At 43.0% G+C, this 17,205-nt stretch overlaps 1 protein-coding gene across 4 annotated transcripts in view; it reads right to left on the bottom strand.

Annotated features, from left to right (window-relative positions):
* TAF1 (TATA-box binding protein associated factor 1) overlaps positions 1–17,205 on the bottom strand; it is a 38,986-nt gene that overhangs the window by 10,755 nt on the left and 11,026 nt on the right. For all 4 annotated transcript variants that reach the window (XM_065690022.1, XM_065690024.1, XM_065690023.1 and 1 more), the window contains exons 13-31: positions 16,983–17,156; positions 16,704–16,877; positions 16,515–16,619; positions 13,529–13,729; positions 12,507–12,648; positions 11,236–11,366; positions 10,558–10,638; positions 7,599–7,748; positions 7,324–7,443; positions 6,973–7,148; positions 6,070–6,311; positions 4,622–4,835; positions 4,191–4,356; positions 3,830–4,041; positions 3,497–3,605; positions 3,211–3,309; positions 2,298–2,475; positions 569–636; positions 59–181 (exon numbers count right to left, since the gene is read on the bottom strand). In XM_065690022.1, the coding sequence (XP_065546094.1) occupies positions 59–181; positions 569–636; positions 2,298–2,475; positions 3,211–3,309; positions 3,497–3,605; positions 3,830–4,041; positions 4,191–4,356; positions 4,622–4,835; positions 6,070–6,311; positions 6,973–7,148; positions 7,324–7,443; positions 7,599–7,748; positions 10,558–10,638; positions 11,236–11,366; positions 12,507–12,648; positions 13,529–13,729; positions 16,515–16,619; positions 16,704–16,877; positions 16,983–17,156 (2,865 nt within the window). The remainder of the gene's footprint in view (positions 1–58; positions 182–568; positions 637–2,297; positions 2,476–3,210; positions 3,310–3,496; positions 3,606–3,829; positions 4,042–4,190; positions 4,357–4,621; positions 4,836–6,069; positions 6,312–6,972; positions 7,149–7,323; positions 7,444–7,598; positions 7,749–10,557; positions 10,639–11,235; positions 11,367–12,506; positions 12,649–13,528; positions 13,730–16,514; positions 16,620–16,703; positions 16,878–16,982; positions 17,157–17,205) is intronic.

Below are 17,205 nucleotides of genomic sequence, written 5' to 3'. Positions count from 1 at the left end.
CAGGACTATAATCAACACATTTTGCATATGACACACACATTCTACTTAAGCTACATACATCTGGAACTGCCATCATCTTTTGAGTGACAATATTATCCAAAATGAAGGAAAAGGCCACTTGATCATCATCGTCCAGGAGGGGATTAATTGCTTTTTCTAATCGAGCCAGTTTATCTTCCTTCTGCAATAGAAGTAAGGAACATCAGTGGTTGACCCTAGATTAATAACTGTTAATGTCAGGATACTCTGTCCCAAGAGATTCCCATTCACCTTTTCATGAAGACACTTGTAAGGGGGGTTATAATAGCCTAGATACAAGCCTACATACAAGATAAAGTAACTAGAGTAATAAATGAGCACCTGTTTTTTGAGAAAGACTCTAATGTGAACTGTTTACAATTGTAAAAATTCAAATACATCTTAGGGTAGGGGGGAGTTCCCTCATTATTCTACTATTCTCCTTAAAGCTCTGTTTTGCTTACACAAGTCCTCTATCCTCAAAATCCTCCACCATGTCTGAACATCCCTCCGCTCTCCGCTTTGACCACAATTCATTCACAAGACTTGCCTCTTTCAGCTTTTCATCACATAGGTCCAGCATGGACTGAGATATTTGTGTCAATGAGTGCTTTGGCCCTGCAAATACACAGCAAGTACAGTGAGAAACTCCAGCCCGATTAAAAAGGCAACAGTGTCACTTAATATGACTTAATCTTTACTCCTAAAGCATCACTGACTATATTTCTAGCAAGTATATTCTCAATACACACAATTACTAAAGTATAGCATGGATTTCATATGACAAAATATTATTTGTAGCAAATATTCACACTTCTGGTACACATTCTGTTAAGGTTTGGAAACCCGATAGGAAAGCAGCTGTGCCCATGGAAGGCTGATTTCTAAGCCCTCCACCTTTAGCTAGTCTTCAGAGTGTAAGCCATGAAATTTCTGTTTTCTTCACTAAATCAGTCATTGAAGCAGAACTGCTAAGGAAGGCAAGATGGACATTAAGGAATCATGAAAACTGCAGCTTTAAATTACTTCATGATGCCTCACACATGAAAACAAATATTTGCAAGAGAAGTATGAAAAAAAAATCTGATTTATTAGGATAAAACAGGGATTTAGCTGACAAAATAATAAAGGAAACAGTAAGGACAAAATCAGTGCTGTCAATGTTACCCTGGATGCTACACAGCCCAGAGACACAACACAGCTGGGAAGGGTTTTTATCTGTCAAATAAATACTTTCTGGACAAATACCTTTCTATGAGTGGTCACAATACAGCTGACCTATAGTTGCTCAATGAATCAGCACTTTTCCTTAGTAAATGCATGGTCTACTGTTTTCTTTAAACTAGCTTTCTGACTTTCCCAAATGGGAAAAAAATACTGCAAGTAGTAAAATATACAAAATCATTACAGTAAACTCAAAGCTGCATGCTCCAAGGGAATGGCTTCAACAGGTGTGAATTATTCCTATTTGTATTGAAAGACTCATTCACTAGAGCATAATATTAAAAAAACAGTTCACAAGTATCTCAGCACCAGTCCATGTCTGAAAGCAAAAAGGAAGGACAGTCATAATGTATGTTACTGAAAACAGTGTTTTGCTTAGCTTTGCTCACCCTGTATGAAGGGCATATGCAGGGCTTTGCTTCAGTGCAGTTTGACTTAATACCATTCTATGATTCTATGAATACATGCACCAGTGTCTTCAGTCACATAGGTCCATAACTGAACTTCAGTTACTACACAAAATCATAGAATCCCAGACTGGTTTGGGTTGGAAGGGACCTTAGAGATCATCCAGCTCCAAACCACTGCCATGAGCATGAACACTTTCCACTAGAGCAGGTTGCTCCAAGCCCTTGTGTCCAACCTGGCCTTGAACACTGCCAAGGATGGGGCAGCCACAGCTTCTCTGGGCACCCTGTGCCAGCGCCTCAGCACCCTCAGAGGGAAGAGCTTCTGCCTAACTTCTAATCTGCATCTTCCCTCTGTCAGTTTGAAACCATCCCCCCTTGTCCCATCACTAAATGCCCTTGTAGAAAGTTCCTCTCCAGCATTCACAGTTATCATTTAGTTATTGTTAAATGCTAGAGTCCACTTCTTCCTTATTTATGAATTACTTATTAATGTTAATGTAGGCTTTCTAGTACATCTGGTAAAAACATTTATTGTTGCCATCTCTGAGTGAATTTATTCTACTTTTCTATTGCTTTCATTATTTCTAAAAGATTCACACCTCATGCATCAGCAAAAACAGTTTCCCTATGCTGTTAATAGCCTACCATTGTATGTTGCACTGTTCTTAACAATCAGTTCCAGATGTTCTCGGAACTCTTCTCGGGATGGGTACTGGCGCTTACGAACGTTTTCACGCAAGGTCTGTAAATCCATGGGCCGAGTAATGATCTTATAATAATCTTTGACAACTTTTGGATTTACAGGAGTATGAAAGGGGTATGTCTGAGGATGAAAAGAAAAGAATGAATGCTCATTACACACAATACTAGCACAGCTAATCTAAATTTAACTATCCTCAGTTCAATAAGTACTAATATATACATGATCCCCTTTACATGATCAGCTCCCTAAATGCACCAGGGAATATATAAGCTCAGCCCCACGGCAGCTATCACTTTCTTCTACAATATATTCTTTAATACCATTGTAAGAAGAAGATTCTCACAAACATTTTCAAATGCTATTTTTGGTTATGTGGCACAAAAGTCAAGAAACTGAACCTGAAAATCTCAAATCTTCAATTTAATCTTTTTATTTCACATGTTTCTGATAAAATTCTGGTCAGAAACAGTGAACTAAAGAAGCATAGTGCCACATATATCAAAGTATTCCATGTTGCTACATCAAGCATTATTTATCCTTTTCTTCTTTTACAGAAAAAAAAAAAAAACAAAACCCAAACTCCAAAAAAACACCCCACATCCCAGGCTTTGAATATATCTCAATACAGATATATTCAACTGTATTTTCTGATATGGACATTTTCATCTCAAAAAGATTCTGAGCTGAAATAACTTTAGAAATAATGCACACTAACCGTGTGCAGGGCAGAGGGAAAAAGGAGTGGCCTACACTCACCTGAGAAAAGCCTACCCTAATTTTGCTGTCTACAACACATAACCTACCTCAACCCTATTGCTTAATACACAGGTTTTTGGTCTCATAGCTTAAACTTACATTAGGAAGATCCCTTATGTCATTGATGATGCCCTCCAATATGGACGACAGCGTCACCATGGGATCTGTTCGCCGTCGGTGGATAGACTTATGAGGACGCTAAAGAAATCAGAGACAGAAACGTTAAGGCAGTTTCAAGATGCAAAATATTTACCCACAGAAATGCTAGGCAATTTATTAATTTATTGGTCCATGTAGAGGATGCACAGGAGTAGTAAAGAAACTGGCCAGCAGGAACAAACAGAAATAGAGATGCTGCCATCAGCTCAGTAACATCTTCACTCACATTCAAGTAATCACAGTGAACAGTTGTCCCTACTCGCCGCTTCTTCTTTGGAGGAAGCTGCTGTTTGGGAAACTTCAGGACCAGTGATTTCCTGCGAACTTCATCCGCACTAGACAGAACAAAAACACAGACTGCTTTCTCCAGCCCTTCTGTCAATTGAGACCATTTGTCCTCATCAGCCATTACACCAAATACACAATCAAAATACTATAGTAATAGTCTACGCAAAGCCCTGCCACTTTTTCTTGTGATTAATACACTAACGTGTATTCTTCACTAAGCTGTAAATTGTTTTTTCTTACTATCCATCAGTATCTCTGCTTCTTCCCTTACCTCTCAATGAGTTGTTTTCCCAAGACAATTTTTGTTCCTTCTACTTTGATGAGTTCTTCATTATCATTATGAATTACTGTTTTTTCCAGCTCTTCCTCCTGCTCCTCTGTCATTGCAACAGGATTAGAAGGTGGGGCATTTGTTTGGTAGTAGAGAGGGCAGAACTTATTAGTCCTCATATGGCCAATTGCACCACATGCTCCGCATTTTAGCTGCAGAAGCATAAGAAAGATGACAGACCAGAATTAGGCTCCTAGTTTAGAGGCAAAGTATCATTAAAATCCTCTAGTACATCACTAGAACAGAAAACTTCTCCAATCCCCAAGACCTGTTAGTACGCTTTACGAATGGATGTGCTTACTTTCAAGTCTGGACGCTCTTTCATTTTCTTGGGCTTCTTTTCTGGAGGGCCCTTAAGTTTCTCTTTTTCTTGGTTCCGTTTTAACCGCCGTAATTGTTCCTGGATCCTGCGCCGCTCCTTACGCATTTCCTCACGGTGCTGTTCATCAAACAGAGCAAACTTCCGTCTGGTGGGGGACACCAAAACACAACACACAAGGTTTTTTGTTTGAGTTGATGATTTCCCAGGTGCTCTTCTCTCATATTAACCACTGCACAAAATTCATACTGCCCTCCAAATGGACAGCCATTGAATTTATTTCTCTACATAATTACATAAGTGCCGGGCTTTTACACTAAAGTCTACATTTCTTCATACTGCCAATAAAATGAAGTAGTCTACAGACAAAATTAGAAAGAAAAAAAAAGAAAAAAAAAATACATAGGTCTTACATAAACTCTTCATCCTTTGTAGTCCGTATTCGGCAGTAGGCATCAATAACTGCAGGCTTCCGAACTGTCTCACACCTCACATACTCTTTTCCATCCTCGTCTCTAAATGTGCGATAGATTTTGAGGCGACGGCCAGTGGCAGAGGAATTAAGGCTGGTTACAGAGGCAGTGTCGTCATCTTTGTGAGAGTTTGCTGAGGCTCCTGAAGCTGATGCTACAAGAAAGTGTTTAATTTACTTTTAATTTCTTTCACACTGTAGAAGCATATTGTTTAAATCAGCAGATAGTTTTGGCTTAAAAGCTTCTAAGACACACTTCAGGAAAACCTAAGCAACAGAAGTCTTTCCCTTGCTTGTTCATGTTTTCTTACTGTGACATATATTAATCTGAAACAAAGTTAACTACTGAATTATCCACATGGATTATAAAGACAGAAGGAACAACTTGTCAACAAGGACCTGCAGGTGCCTAAGCACAACCTATAAGGCAACTGCAATTAAGGCCCTGCAGATTGCTTATAGTCACACTGGTTTTCATCATAGGTGTGGAGATCTGGCAGAAACTGAAGGTCAACAATTACCCAATTCTACCATGTGTTACAGCCAGTGAGCTAGCCTTGTCTCATGTGACCACAGAGATTCTGTTCAAAATAACAGATAGAATTTCATAAGGCAATAATCATCAGCAAGTCTTCCACATATGCCTTACTAAATTATTACAGTAATTATTTAATTAGTGATTTATTCCTGATCTGTGTTTACAACAGCAACAATAATGCTGACCCAGACACAGCAGAGTTCAACTTTGCTTATACACATGCAGCAAGAAAGAGTGTTCATGAGCTCCATCATACAGACAGAAGTTCATTCACAGGTCAGATATTTCTACCTGCTAGTTTAGGTACATGCCAAGTTCTCCTGAATGCACTTAAAAGAGAGACATCTCCAGCTGCCCAATTGCCTCCCAAACACACCACTACAGAAAAGTGTAACAGACACTATCAACCTACATATTGTGCCTACCTGTTACACACACATAGCTGTGTTTACAAACATGATCCAATTGGAAAACCAGGAGCTGATTGCAGGAACTGTTTGCGAATACATCTTGAGAATATCGCTATTCAAAAATAGCACTCCAACCTCCCACTACCTCCCCCCCCGCCAAAAAAAGGGAAACTCAAGCAGCAAGCAGCAGTGAATATCTAAAGAAATACCAGATTAAGTTTATAGTTCAAAATAAGCAAAGCTACAGAGCAAAGAAAACACTTTAAATGCATTTTCAGCCAGTGACTTCTCAGAAGAAGAAGCACCAGATAAGCATGTCTGTACATTCTCCCTGTAAGAAATCCACATTCTCCCCTGAGAGGACAGATCAGCACACTTCGCAACCTGACACAAAGTTCTGCATACCTTCCCAGGCACATTCTGGTGGCTGAAGTTACTTACACAGCCCCTTTTTGTCTCTCCTGTCCTTTCTGACCCTCTCTTTGTCATTACCACTGTCTTCTCCCAGAAGCATCCTTTGCAATTCCTTTCGTTCCTGCTCTTCTCTTTCCCGAGAGAGCTGAGAACTAGTTTTCTTGTTCTGTAACATATTCTCAATGTTCTTTCCCATTTCTTCAAAGTCACTGTCTTCAGCTGAGCTGCTGTCTGTGTCTGTTGACAGGATCTCAGTGGATTCCAAAACCCTGAAACAGGAGGCTCTTGAAAGTCAGTTACTGTTGCCCCTCCACATCTCTCTCCCAACCCCCAGAATAATGAGCCTGTTACCCTCCCAGAAAATCGATGGTAAATGACACAAAGGTTTGAAAATTAGTGTTGCAGGTCACTACAAGAATAGGCATAACATATTCCCTTCTCAGTCCTCCTGTAATCCCCATGTCCAAAAGATCAATTGTTCCTAGCCAGATTGTTCCAACAAGTTTTTCTCTCCATCATCAACAGTACTATATTCCCTCCCCACTATCAGGTTTTGGCCTAACAGACAATGATTAATTCTTTTGGCAGTTCTAAATAATAGGACATAGAATTGGTAGTTGCTATCCAAGAGAGAGATGGTAAACTGCTGTTAACAAAACAAATGAACAAAAAAAAGACAGAAAGGACAGACAGGACAGGCAGAAGGGCAGGTGGGTGGGCACACCGAGAAAAAGAAAATATGGGGGCTAACCCATAAGTTGCTATTAACAGCCAAAGTCCTCTTTCTCAGTGCTATATTTTGTGGGCCCAACCAGCCAAATTAACATCTATACCACTACGTATCAGTAAGCCCCAGGCATACACAGTACTGGACTTTCAAGATGGCAACAGGGCGGGGTTCAAGGCTGTAAACATCAGATAAGTACTTACTTATTTTGTAAATCAAAGATGCGCTGACACTCTTCTTTGTACCTCTCCTGATGTTCTGCTACAGAAAACCGAGAACCCCGTGCAAATTTGCTCATAGGACCTTCCCCTGAACGAGCCTGCTCTGTAGACATTGTACGTACCACATCAATCACTTCCCACCGGGACAGCTTCTTTATCTGCATTGAGGAAGACACATTAGAAATGACTTTAGAGACAACTGAGGGAGCTCACTGTGGATTTCAACCCCTTTCCACCCAAGGTCAGAGCAGAAATGGACACATCCTTTCCACTACCAGCTGCTGAATCTGCTAGTGAAGAGAACTTTGTAACCTGCTCCAGGCCCATGCTTACCTCCTCTTCAGGCACTCCAAATTTACGCAAAAGCTGTTTGGCGTTTTTGAGAGAAAGTCGGCGCAGATCAGCATCTGTCCCAGTCACTGTCTTTTTCACTGGCTGAGGTTCTTTATCATCCTGTTCAGAGAAAGATGCAGCCTATTAATGTCATCAATTAAGTCTTTCCTAGGCTCATCTGATATTTTCTGTTCCTGGTGCCCCATATTTACTCCATTTCTCCCACATGACTTTCCAGTTATTGCTTCATGTCCAACCCAATCTTGGGGCTATACCTTCTGCTGAGTTGGCTTGTTTGGAATCTTCACATAAGAAAATCCTTCACCGCAACCAGTAGGATCTGCTACACCAGTCACTTCAAGTAGGCACTTGCCCTTCATAGCAGCAATGAAGGCTCGTGTGGTGTTCCATGGAGCTGTGCGCACCTGCCAGCAGGAAACATGTCCTCATAATTCTACTGTCATCCATGAATTCCAAGCTTTTTATTTTGGATTCTTCCAATCATACTGAGAACTATTCAACTGACATAATGAGGGTGAATTCCACTTCCGGACCCTTTGGCTGCCCTGATGAAACCTCTATAAACAACCAAGTGCTAGATACTTCATAAAAGGCATTTAAGGCAAAAAGCTTAGTCCTAAAAGGACCTGGCAAGAAAGATTCCCAAACACACGTATAAGCATTGCAGCAAATTTCTCAAAAAAGTTACAAGAACATTTGATCTACTAAGTCCAGAATCACAGAATCACAGAATCCCAAGGGTTGGAAGGGACCTAAAAAGATCATCTAGTCCAACCCCCCTGCAAGAGCAGGGTAACCTACAGTACATCACACAGGAACTTGTCCAGGCGGGCCTTGAATATCTCCAGTGTAGGAGACTCCACAACCCCCCTGGGCAGCCTGTTCCAGTGCTCTGTCACTCTTACAGTAAAGAAGTTCTTCCTGATGTTAACGTGGAACTTCCTATGTTCCAGTTTACACCCATTGCCCCTTGTCCTATCACTGGATATCACTGAAAAAAGCCTAGCTCCATCATCCTGACACCTACCCTTCACATATTTGTAAACATTGATGAGGTCACCCCTCAGTCTCCTCTTTTGCAAGCTAAAGAGACCCAGCTCCCTCAGCCTCTCCTCATAAGGGAGATGTTCCACTCCCTTAATCATCTTTGTGGCTCTGCGCTGGACTCCTTCAAGCAATTCCCTGTCCTTCTTGAACAGAGGGGCCCAGAACTGGACACAATATTCCAGATGCGGCCTCACCAAGGCTGAGTAGAGGGGGAGGAGAACCTCTCTTGACCTACTAACCACTCCCTTTCTAATGCACCCTAAGATGCCATTTGCCTTCTTGGCCACAAGAGCACATTGCTGGCTCATGGTCATCCTCCTATCCACCAGGACCCCCAGGTCCCTTTCCCCTTCACTACTTTCCAGCAGGTCAACCCCCAACCTGTACTGGTACATGGGGTTGTTCTTCCCCAGATGCAAGACTCTACACTTGCCCTTGTTAAATTTCATCAAGTTTCTCCCCGCCCAACTCTCCAGCCTGTCCAGGTCTCGCTGAATGGCAGCACAGTCCTCTGGTGTGTCAGCCACTCCTCCCAGTTTTGTGTCATCAGCAAACTTGCTGAGGGTGCACACAGTTCCCTCATCCAGGTCATTGATGAAAATATTAAACAGCACCGGTCCCAGCACCGACCCCTGAGGAACTCCACTAGTCACAGACCTCCAGCTAGATTCTGCGCCATTGACCACAACTCTCTGCCTTCTTCCTTTCAACCAGTTCTCGATCCACCTCACTACTTGATCGTCAAGCCCACACTTCCTCAGCTTATCTATGAGGATGCTGTGGGAGACAGTATCAAATGCCTTACTGAAATCAAGAAAAACCACATCTACCGCTCTACCATCATCCCTCCACCTAGTCACTTCCTCATAGAAGGCTATAAGGTTGGTCATACATGACTTCCCCCTCATAAAACCATGTTGGCTGTTCTTAATGACCCCCTCATCCTTGATATGCCTAGTGATGGAGTCAAGAATAAGTTGTTCCATCATCTTTCCAGGGATGGAGGTAAGGCTGACCGGTCTATAATTACCCGGGTCCTCCTTCTTGCCCTTCTTATAGATTGGTGTGACCTTTGCCATCCGCCAATCCTCAGGCACCTCGCCCATTTCCCACGACTTACCAAAGATGATGGAAAGTGGCCTAGCAATGACCTCCGCCAGCTCCCTCAGCACCCGTGGGTGCATTCCATCCGGACCCATCGATTTACAGATGTCCAGTTTGCATAGCTGATCCCTAACCCAATCCTCATCTACCAAAGCAAACTCCTCCTTTGTCCTGACTCCTTCTGGGGCTATAGAAATCCGGGGCCCTCGGGGAGAGTCTGCAGGAGTAAAGACAGAGGCAAAGAAGGCATTCAGCACCTCTGCCTTCTTTATATCCTCTGTCTCTAGGGTACCCACTTCGTTCAGCAGTGGGCCTATATTGCCTCTTGTTTTAGTTTTATTTGCTATGTATTTGAAGAAGCCCTTTCTATTGTCTTTAACCCGACTAGCAAGATTGAGTTCCAAGGAGGCCTTAGCTGTCCTAATTGCCTCCCTACATCCTCTAACAACTGTCCTATATTCCTCCCAAGTGGCCAGCCCCTCCTTCCATAATCCATAGATTCTCCTTTTCCACTTGAGTTTGCCCAGCAGCTCCTTGTTTAACCACGCCGGTCTCCTAGATCCCTTACTTGACTTCCTACTCATTGGGACGCTCCGATCCTGAGCTTGGAAGAAGCGGTCCTTGAATGCTAACCAACTATCTTGAGCCCCTTTACCGCCTAGTACACTTTCCCATGAGACTTCCCTTAGCAGTTGACTGAAGAGGCCAAAGTTGGCCCTTCGGAAATCCAGAACTGTGGCTTTGCTAGGTATTCTATTCCTCCCACACAGGATCCTAAACTCCACCATCTCATGGTCACTGCAGCCAAGGCTGCCATTGACCGTCACCACTTCGACCAAACCCTCCTTGTTGGCGAGTACTAAATCTAGCAGCGCTGCTCCCCTAGTTGGTACGTCCACCATTTGCATTAAGAAATTATCATCAATGCACTCGAGGAACCTCCTAGACTGTGAATGACTGGCTGAAGTCCAACTTCAAGTATGTCCTTTAAAGGCCTCATTTCTTTCCTGCCATGTAGATTTATATATTGGCATGCATGCTCACGCATCACTTTGACAGTACCTCATCATCAATCTTCATTTGGAAATCTTCTTCATTCTCCTCTTCTGGTGCAAAGAAGGATTTCTCCCCATAACCTGCATCCTGAAGAGAAATATTAGGGAAAAAATGCAAAACAAAAGTCTTAGAAAGGTTACTGGAGAGAGAACTGAGGTATACTATGAATTTCCTGTGGAAGCTTGTCATGCTGAACAAACACAATTCCACCGACAGTTGTTCACAGGATTCACTGCATCCCACAGTATCACAGATGATACTGTGCAGACTGCCCAGTATTTTGACAAGCCACATAACTAAATACTGCACCCACCATCAAACAAAAAAAAAAAAAACAAAAAAAACAAAACAAAACAAAAAAACATTGTCTTTCACAGCCACATACTGGTTACTTTCTGTTGTAGAGCTCCATGTAGGTCCATAAGCCCTTTCTCATATCTTCCTTTTGCTACCCTTTAGCATAGCTAATTCAGTATCTAAATAATAGCTGGTAAGAATGTCTCTCTCTTTAAGACCTTAACTTCCTTTTTACACAGCAGAAAACTCAGCAAGCTGTGTAATACACAGGGGCCTAATGTCCCTACTTTATAGCAAAATTAGTTTTAGGCAGAAGGTGTTACCTAGTCTCAGCCTTCCAGAACTACTTGGCAGTAACTTCTCTTACAGCCTATAAGGAGCACTTACCTTCAGTCGCTGCTCAGCTGCAATCATGCTGTAATAAGCACAGCACTGTTCTGGGGATACCATTGCTCTGATCTCTTCTTCTGTTGGCAATCTGAAATCTGGCTTTAAAACCCACCAATTTGAGTCCATCCCTGAAAAAGGCACAGATCAAACACCAAGTAGTTTCCCAAAAATGTTGGATGCCATCATAATTCCAACTGTATTTCAAGATTTGGTATCCTGCTACAGTGCTGGCAAGAGGAGCAAGTGTGACAAATCCGTGACACTCAGACCACTAAAAACGACAGATGTTTTTGTTCTGCATTTGTCCCATCAATACCCCTAACTCTGTCCCTATTTTATCAACAAAATATCGTATATTCATGCATATTCAGTGTAGAAACTGCATTCCAAAAGCATTTAATCTTTCACTTCCTCAAACTACTTTTCCCCATGAACACGCTTTGTATTACCACCTGTTTATCATTATGTATATACAAAAAGCTCATACAATCACAGAATGGCTTGAGTTGGGAGGGACCTGAAAGCTCATCCAGTTCTAACCCCCTGTCACAGGCAGGGCCACCTTCCACTAGAGCAGCTTGCTCCAAGCCCCTGTGTCCAGCCTGGCCTTGAACACTGGCAGGGATGGGGCAGCCACAGCTTCTCTGGGCACCCTGTGCCAGCGCCTCAGCACCCTCACAGGGAAGAGCTTCTGCCTAAGAGCTCATCTCAGTCTCCCCTCTGGCAGATTAAAGCCATTCCCCCTTTTCCTGTCCCTTGCAAAAAGTCCCTCCTCAGATTTCTTGTAGGGCCCCTTTAGGTACTGGAAGAAAAGTCAGAACTCAGGCTCTCAGAGCACTGTTAGACCCGAGAAGACAGGAAAAGCTTCTAGTGGCATTTTTTGCTTGCAAACACAACATGGCCATGCACAGAGGGAAGGAAACGTGTATGTGTTGGTGTCGTCCATTGTTACTTCAGGAGTAAATCATTGCCCAAATGGGAAAAAAAACTTCTAGACTGTAGTCATGTTTCACCATCAAGCACACCTGTGCCAAAAAGAAATAGATTTATAAAAATGGGGGGGGGGGGGGGGGGGGGAAACCTCCTATCGGATTACTTAAATTCTTCAAATAGATGTTTTCAGAAATTGTTTATCAGGAGGAGGTTTTCACAGAATCACAGAATGGAAGAGACTTCAGAAGTCATCTAGTCCAAACCCCCTGCAACAAGCAGGGACAAGAAACTCCAAAAGCAGCAAAGAATGGCTGACCACCACATGAGATCTTTACCTGTGCGTTTGAAATCAGCACAAAGCTTTAGCCGCTTTCGGATGCTGCTCTCCGAGTGCGAGGGAAAGGCCTTCTTGATATCTTCCATGCGAATTCTCCGAGGACGGTCTCTGCTTTTCCAGAAGAGGCGATAAATAAACACCTACAAAACAAAACTCATTTGTGGTGTCTGAAGAAAGAATGCAACAAACTCACGGACAGCACAGACAATGCTGTTTATAATGACTACTTCAGACTTCCTACTAGAGACCCCTCTTTTCTTGTGAATTTACTTACTGAACTTTTCCAAGCCACATATCTGCTTCAGGTTCAGCTGTTTGTGAGTAGCAGATGAGGAAAAATAAGTTGTTTTGACATTCTGTGTTACCACATTAGAAATATTCATGCTTTGGTACAGAAATTTGAACTCTGAGTACAGCAGGGATTTTACCACTCTGCAAGTACCTCTTGAGTTATAATTCTGAATTAAACTGACAATAAGTTACTTGAAGTGTTTTCAAAAATCTAAATTTGTGGATATTTATTTGAATGGTCACTGACAATCCGAAAGCTTACCTACCTCACAATCTAGGAAATCAACAAAAACCTATGAAGCAACTCCAATTATGTGGAAAAAGAGAAAAAAACCTGCAAAAAAATCCCTTAGTGCCTTTTAGTAAAATCCAAGTAACTGTCATTTTATCTAGCATAACCACTTCAAAGTTCATTCTAAATTCTTCAGTTTCCTAGACTTTATACAATCATATAACATTTTATTTTAGCCTCTACCATATATTTATCAGATAGGATGCAAATAAACAGAGGAAGCATGCTATATATAATTGCTTATATGACAATCAAAATGATCTGTATGGTTAACCTCCAATTCTTATCTTGCTCTCACCTCGCAGCAACAAAAAGAAAGGGAACCACAGCAGGGCAATGAACATCTCAGGGCAAAGCTGTCGACATGAAACCCATGCCTATGTCATGGGCTTTCTCCAAAGACCCCTCAGATCTCCAAACTGCCTCTTTTCACATACCTGCAGAAAATCTCTGATGTGGGTGTTGGCTCGTTTAGAGTTGGGACCAGGTACTTCATAAAGTGGGCACTCCTGACCAACTACAAAAATATCCACTAATTCTCGAACGTAATAGCCTTGTCGTGTCCGGATAATCAGGAAATCCGTTTCAGGCATCTTATGTAGATAGATAGGCGCCCGGAAAAGGTTGTTTTCAAATGCCTAATCAGAGAAACAAATCAAAGTTTTAAAGTCAGGTATTGATAAAATTTTCTACAACTCAACAAAAAAGATCATTACAACAAACAACAGTCATTTCAGTGGTACAGCCTCATTCATACCACAAGGTACATAGGTGCACAGTCATAACATTCCTTCGTTATGCAGAGAATAACCAACAAAGCACAAAAGCGTAACAAAACCTACAAATGCAGAAAGAGTTTGAAAGACTCTTTGGACTAACCTTTAAGGAAGCACTTTAAAAGGGACAGAAAAAACACACAAATAGCTCCAGCCACACTGTCCAAATCACAGAAGGCAAGGGCTGGGACCGGGAGAATGAAGAACTGCCTGCTGTAGATCAGGCTCAAGATCATCTAAGGAATCTGAAGGTGCTCAAGACCATGGGACCTGACAAGATGCACCCGTGCATCCTGGGGGAACTGGGGAATGTAGATGTCAAATCATTATCCATCATATTTTAGAAGCCATGGCAGTCTGGTGAAACTCCTGCTGACTGGAAAATGGGAAATACAACTGCCACATTCAAAAGGGAAACAAGGAAGACCCAGGGAACCAGTCAGTCTCACCTTGGTGCCCAACAAGATCATGGAGCAGACCCTCCTGGAAACCATACTAAGGCACACAGACAACAAGGGAGTGATTGGTGACAGCTAACATGACTTCACTAAGGGCAGATTGTGCCTGACAAATTTGGATAAGGGAAGAGCAACTGACATCATCTACCTGGACTTGTACAAGGCATTTGACACTGTCCCACACAACATCCTTGTCTCTAAACTGGAGACATGGATTTGATGGATGGACCACTCAGTGGATAAGGAACTGGCTGGATGGTTGCACTCATAGAGTTGTGCTCAACAGCTCGATGTTCAAGTAGAGACGAGTGATGAGTGGTGGGGTCGATATGCCAGAGGGAAGGGATGGGATCCAGAGGGACCAGGACAGGCTGTAGAGGTGGAACCATGAGAACCTCATGATGTTCAGTAAGGCCAAGTGCATGGTCCTGCCCCTGGGTTGGGCCAACCCCCAGCACAAACACAGGCTTGGGGGGACTGGATGAAGCAGCCTGAGGAGAAGGTGTTGGGTAAGTAGAAGCTCCCCATAACCTGGCTTCAGTGTCTCCTTGAGCCCAGAACCCTCCCATGTGCTGGGCTGCACCCCCAAAGTGTGAGCAGCAGCTCAGGGAGGGGATTCTGCCCCTCTGCTGTGCTCTGGGGAGAGCCCCCCTGCAGTCCTGATCCAGTTCTGGGGCTGCAGCACAAGAGGAACGTGGAGCTGTTGGAGCAAGTCCAGAGGAGGCCACGGAGATGCTGCGAGGGCTGGAGCAGCTCTGCTCTGGAGCCAGGCTGAGAAAGCTGGGCTGGGGCAGCCTGGAGAAGACTCCTTAAGGGGAGACCGTAGAGCAGCTCCAGTGCCTAAAGGGGCTCCAGGAAACCTGGAGAGGGGCTTTGGACAAGGGCCTGTAAGGACAGAAAAAGGGGAATGGCTTTAACATGCCAGAGGGGAGATCGAGATGAGCTCTTAGGCAGAAGTTCTTCCCTGTGAGGCTGCTGAGGCACTGGCACAGGGTGCCGCATCCCTGGCAGTGTTCAAGGCCAGGTTGGACGGGGCTTGGAGCAACCTTCCAACCAAAATCATTCTGTGATTCTACAATGATTCTATGATACGCAGAAGAACACTATAACCACAGAAACCAGCCCAGGGGACACACACACAGGTCGGAATGGGAGAAGGCAACAGAAACCAGGACTGAAGACTTTGCTCCGGAATGGAGGTTGTAAGAACCTAACCAGAAAAACAAAGAGCAGCAAAGTTCAGCATTTAAAGCTAAGAAAGTTTAAACTAGCACCAAGGAGGCACTAGACTGAGTTTAACTGGAAAGACCATCCTTTTATAAGGGGTTTTCCCTACCTGTAGGGCTTCCACTAGCCTTACCCACTTCTACTCTCCCACACAACCTTCACCCACATTGCAAAGCTTTCCTGAGATGACCCTTGTTCTCACTTCAAGCTTTCCAGAAGTCCTGCTTTATCCAAATGAAGTCTTCTCAGGCTTGAACCACTAGTATTGCCAGTTCTGTGATGAATCTCTAATACCAACCTTCACCTTACTTTTTTTCTGCATGGACAGAATTATTGCTGCAGCAAGAGCAGCTAGCATTACATGATATTTTTATACATTTATCATGAATTTTGTAAGCAGGTGGTCTTCACAATATTCTTAATTCCTCTCCTAATCTCAGCTGTATGTATTTCAGCAACAGAGGAATGCTCATAAAAGCAGAAGTCTATAAACCCGACTGACATCAGCAGACAACTAGTAGTGCAGTTCTCAGAAAGTACACCTAAGATTTTGCTCATTCAACCCGGACCATGACAAATCTGTGATTTTTATACCCTCCAACACCTAGGTTTTCTACACCTTCCCAACATTCAAGCAGCTTTGACCTTCCACTGGGTCCTCTTGTAAGAGTATTTATAATACCATTCCAAAGCAAAGCAGCAAAGATTCACTTCCTGCAATTCCTATCGTTCCTACAATAGTTTAAAAAAACCCACATACAACAGAGATTGAAAAACAAAACAAAACAAACCACAAACCAAGAACTGAATTATCAGTAAACAAAAGACAAACTGGAAAGGAAACTGAATCTGAGGTTCTTTGGAAGTTCAGCATTATTTGTGATTCAATAAACAGGACACAAAGCATTCTGCCTATTACTCCATGTTAAACTTTTCTGTCTTCTTATGCTTGCTTTTCTTACCTGCAGTAACTGGCCTGGATGCAGAGAACCCAGGAATGGAGAAGTGTGACAATAAACAGTCTCTCCATATTTGCAATCTGGAGCTCCAGGATCTTTGCCAGGTTTCTGCAACGTGCAACGAAGGTGCAGTGAGCACTCAGCATGAAGCAGAAGAAAATCACTGTCCAACAGTAAAACCTGCATACTCACCCTTTTGTAGTAATTTTTTATCTTTGTTGCCATGCCAACCTGCATCATTAAAGGGGCATTTTCCTCACTGTATTCAGCAAGGATGAGATCTCCATCCTTGCCAGTTAGGTCCTGCGGTGTGCGCATGAAGAACATTTCACCCCCACCAGAAGCCTGACGCTCCTGCTCTCTCATCTGTGCTAGTGAAAAAAAACAATGTTAAGAAAACAGCACATCAGACAGATCTGCTCTGCAAACAGAGCCACAGCAGACTTCAGACACAGAGAAAAATAACTGTACCTTGGCTTTCTTTTTTATGTGTTTCAGTAAAGGTTGCACAGCATGGGGCCCTGGCTGTGATAAGGCACCAAAAGAGTATTTCTTCAGGGGAGGCCGATGAAACTGTCGGAGCTTCATAGGACCCATATGGGTGGGAAAGAATGGCTGGCGAAGTTCCACTGCTGGGATAGAGTGCTAATACAGGAACAAAATGTGCAGTAAGAATGAGATCTATCATCTCAAA

Source organism: Lathamus discolor, chromosome 9 (genome assembly GCF_037157495.1).
Source record: "Lathamus discolor isolate bLatDis1 chromosome 9, bLatDis1.hap1, whole genome shotgun sequence".
NCBI classification, from domain to species: Eukaryota; Metazoa; Chordata; class Aves; order Psittaciformes; family Psittacidae; genus Lathamus; species Lathamus discolor.
This window is presented reverse-complemented; position numbering and strand designations above follow the sequence as displayed.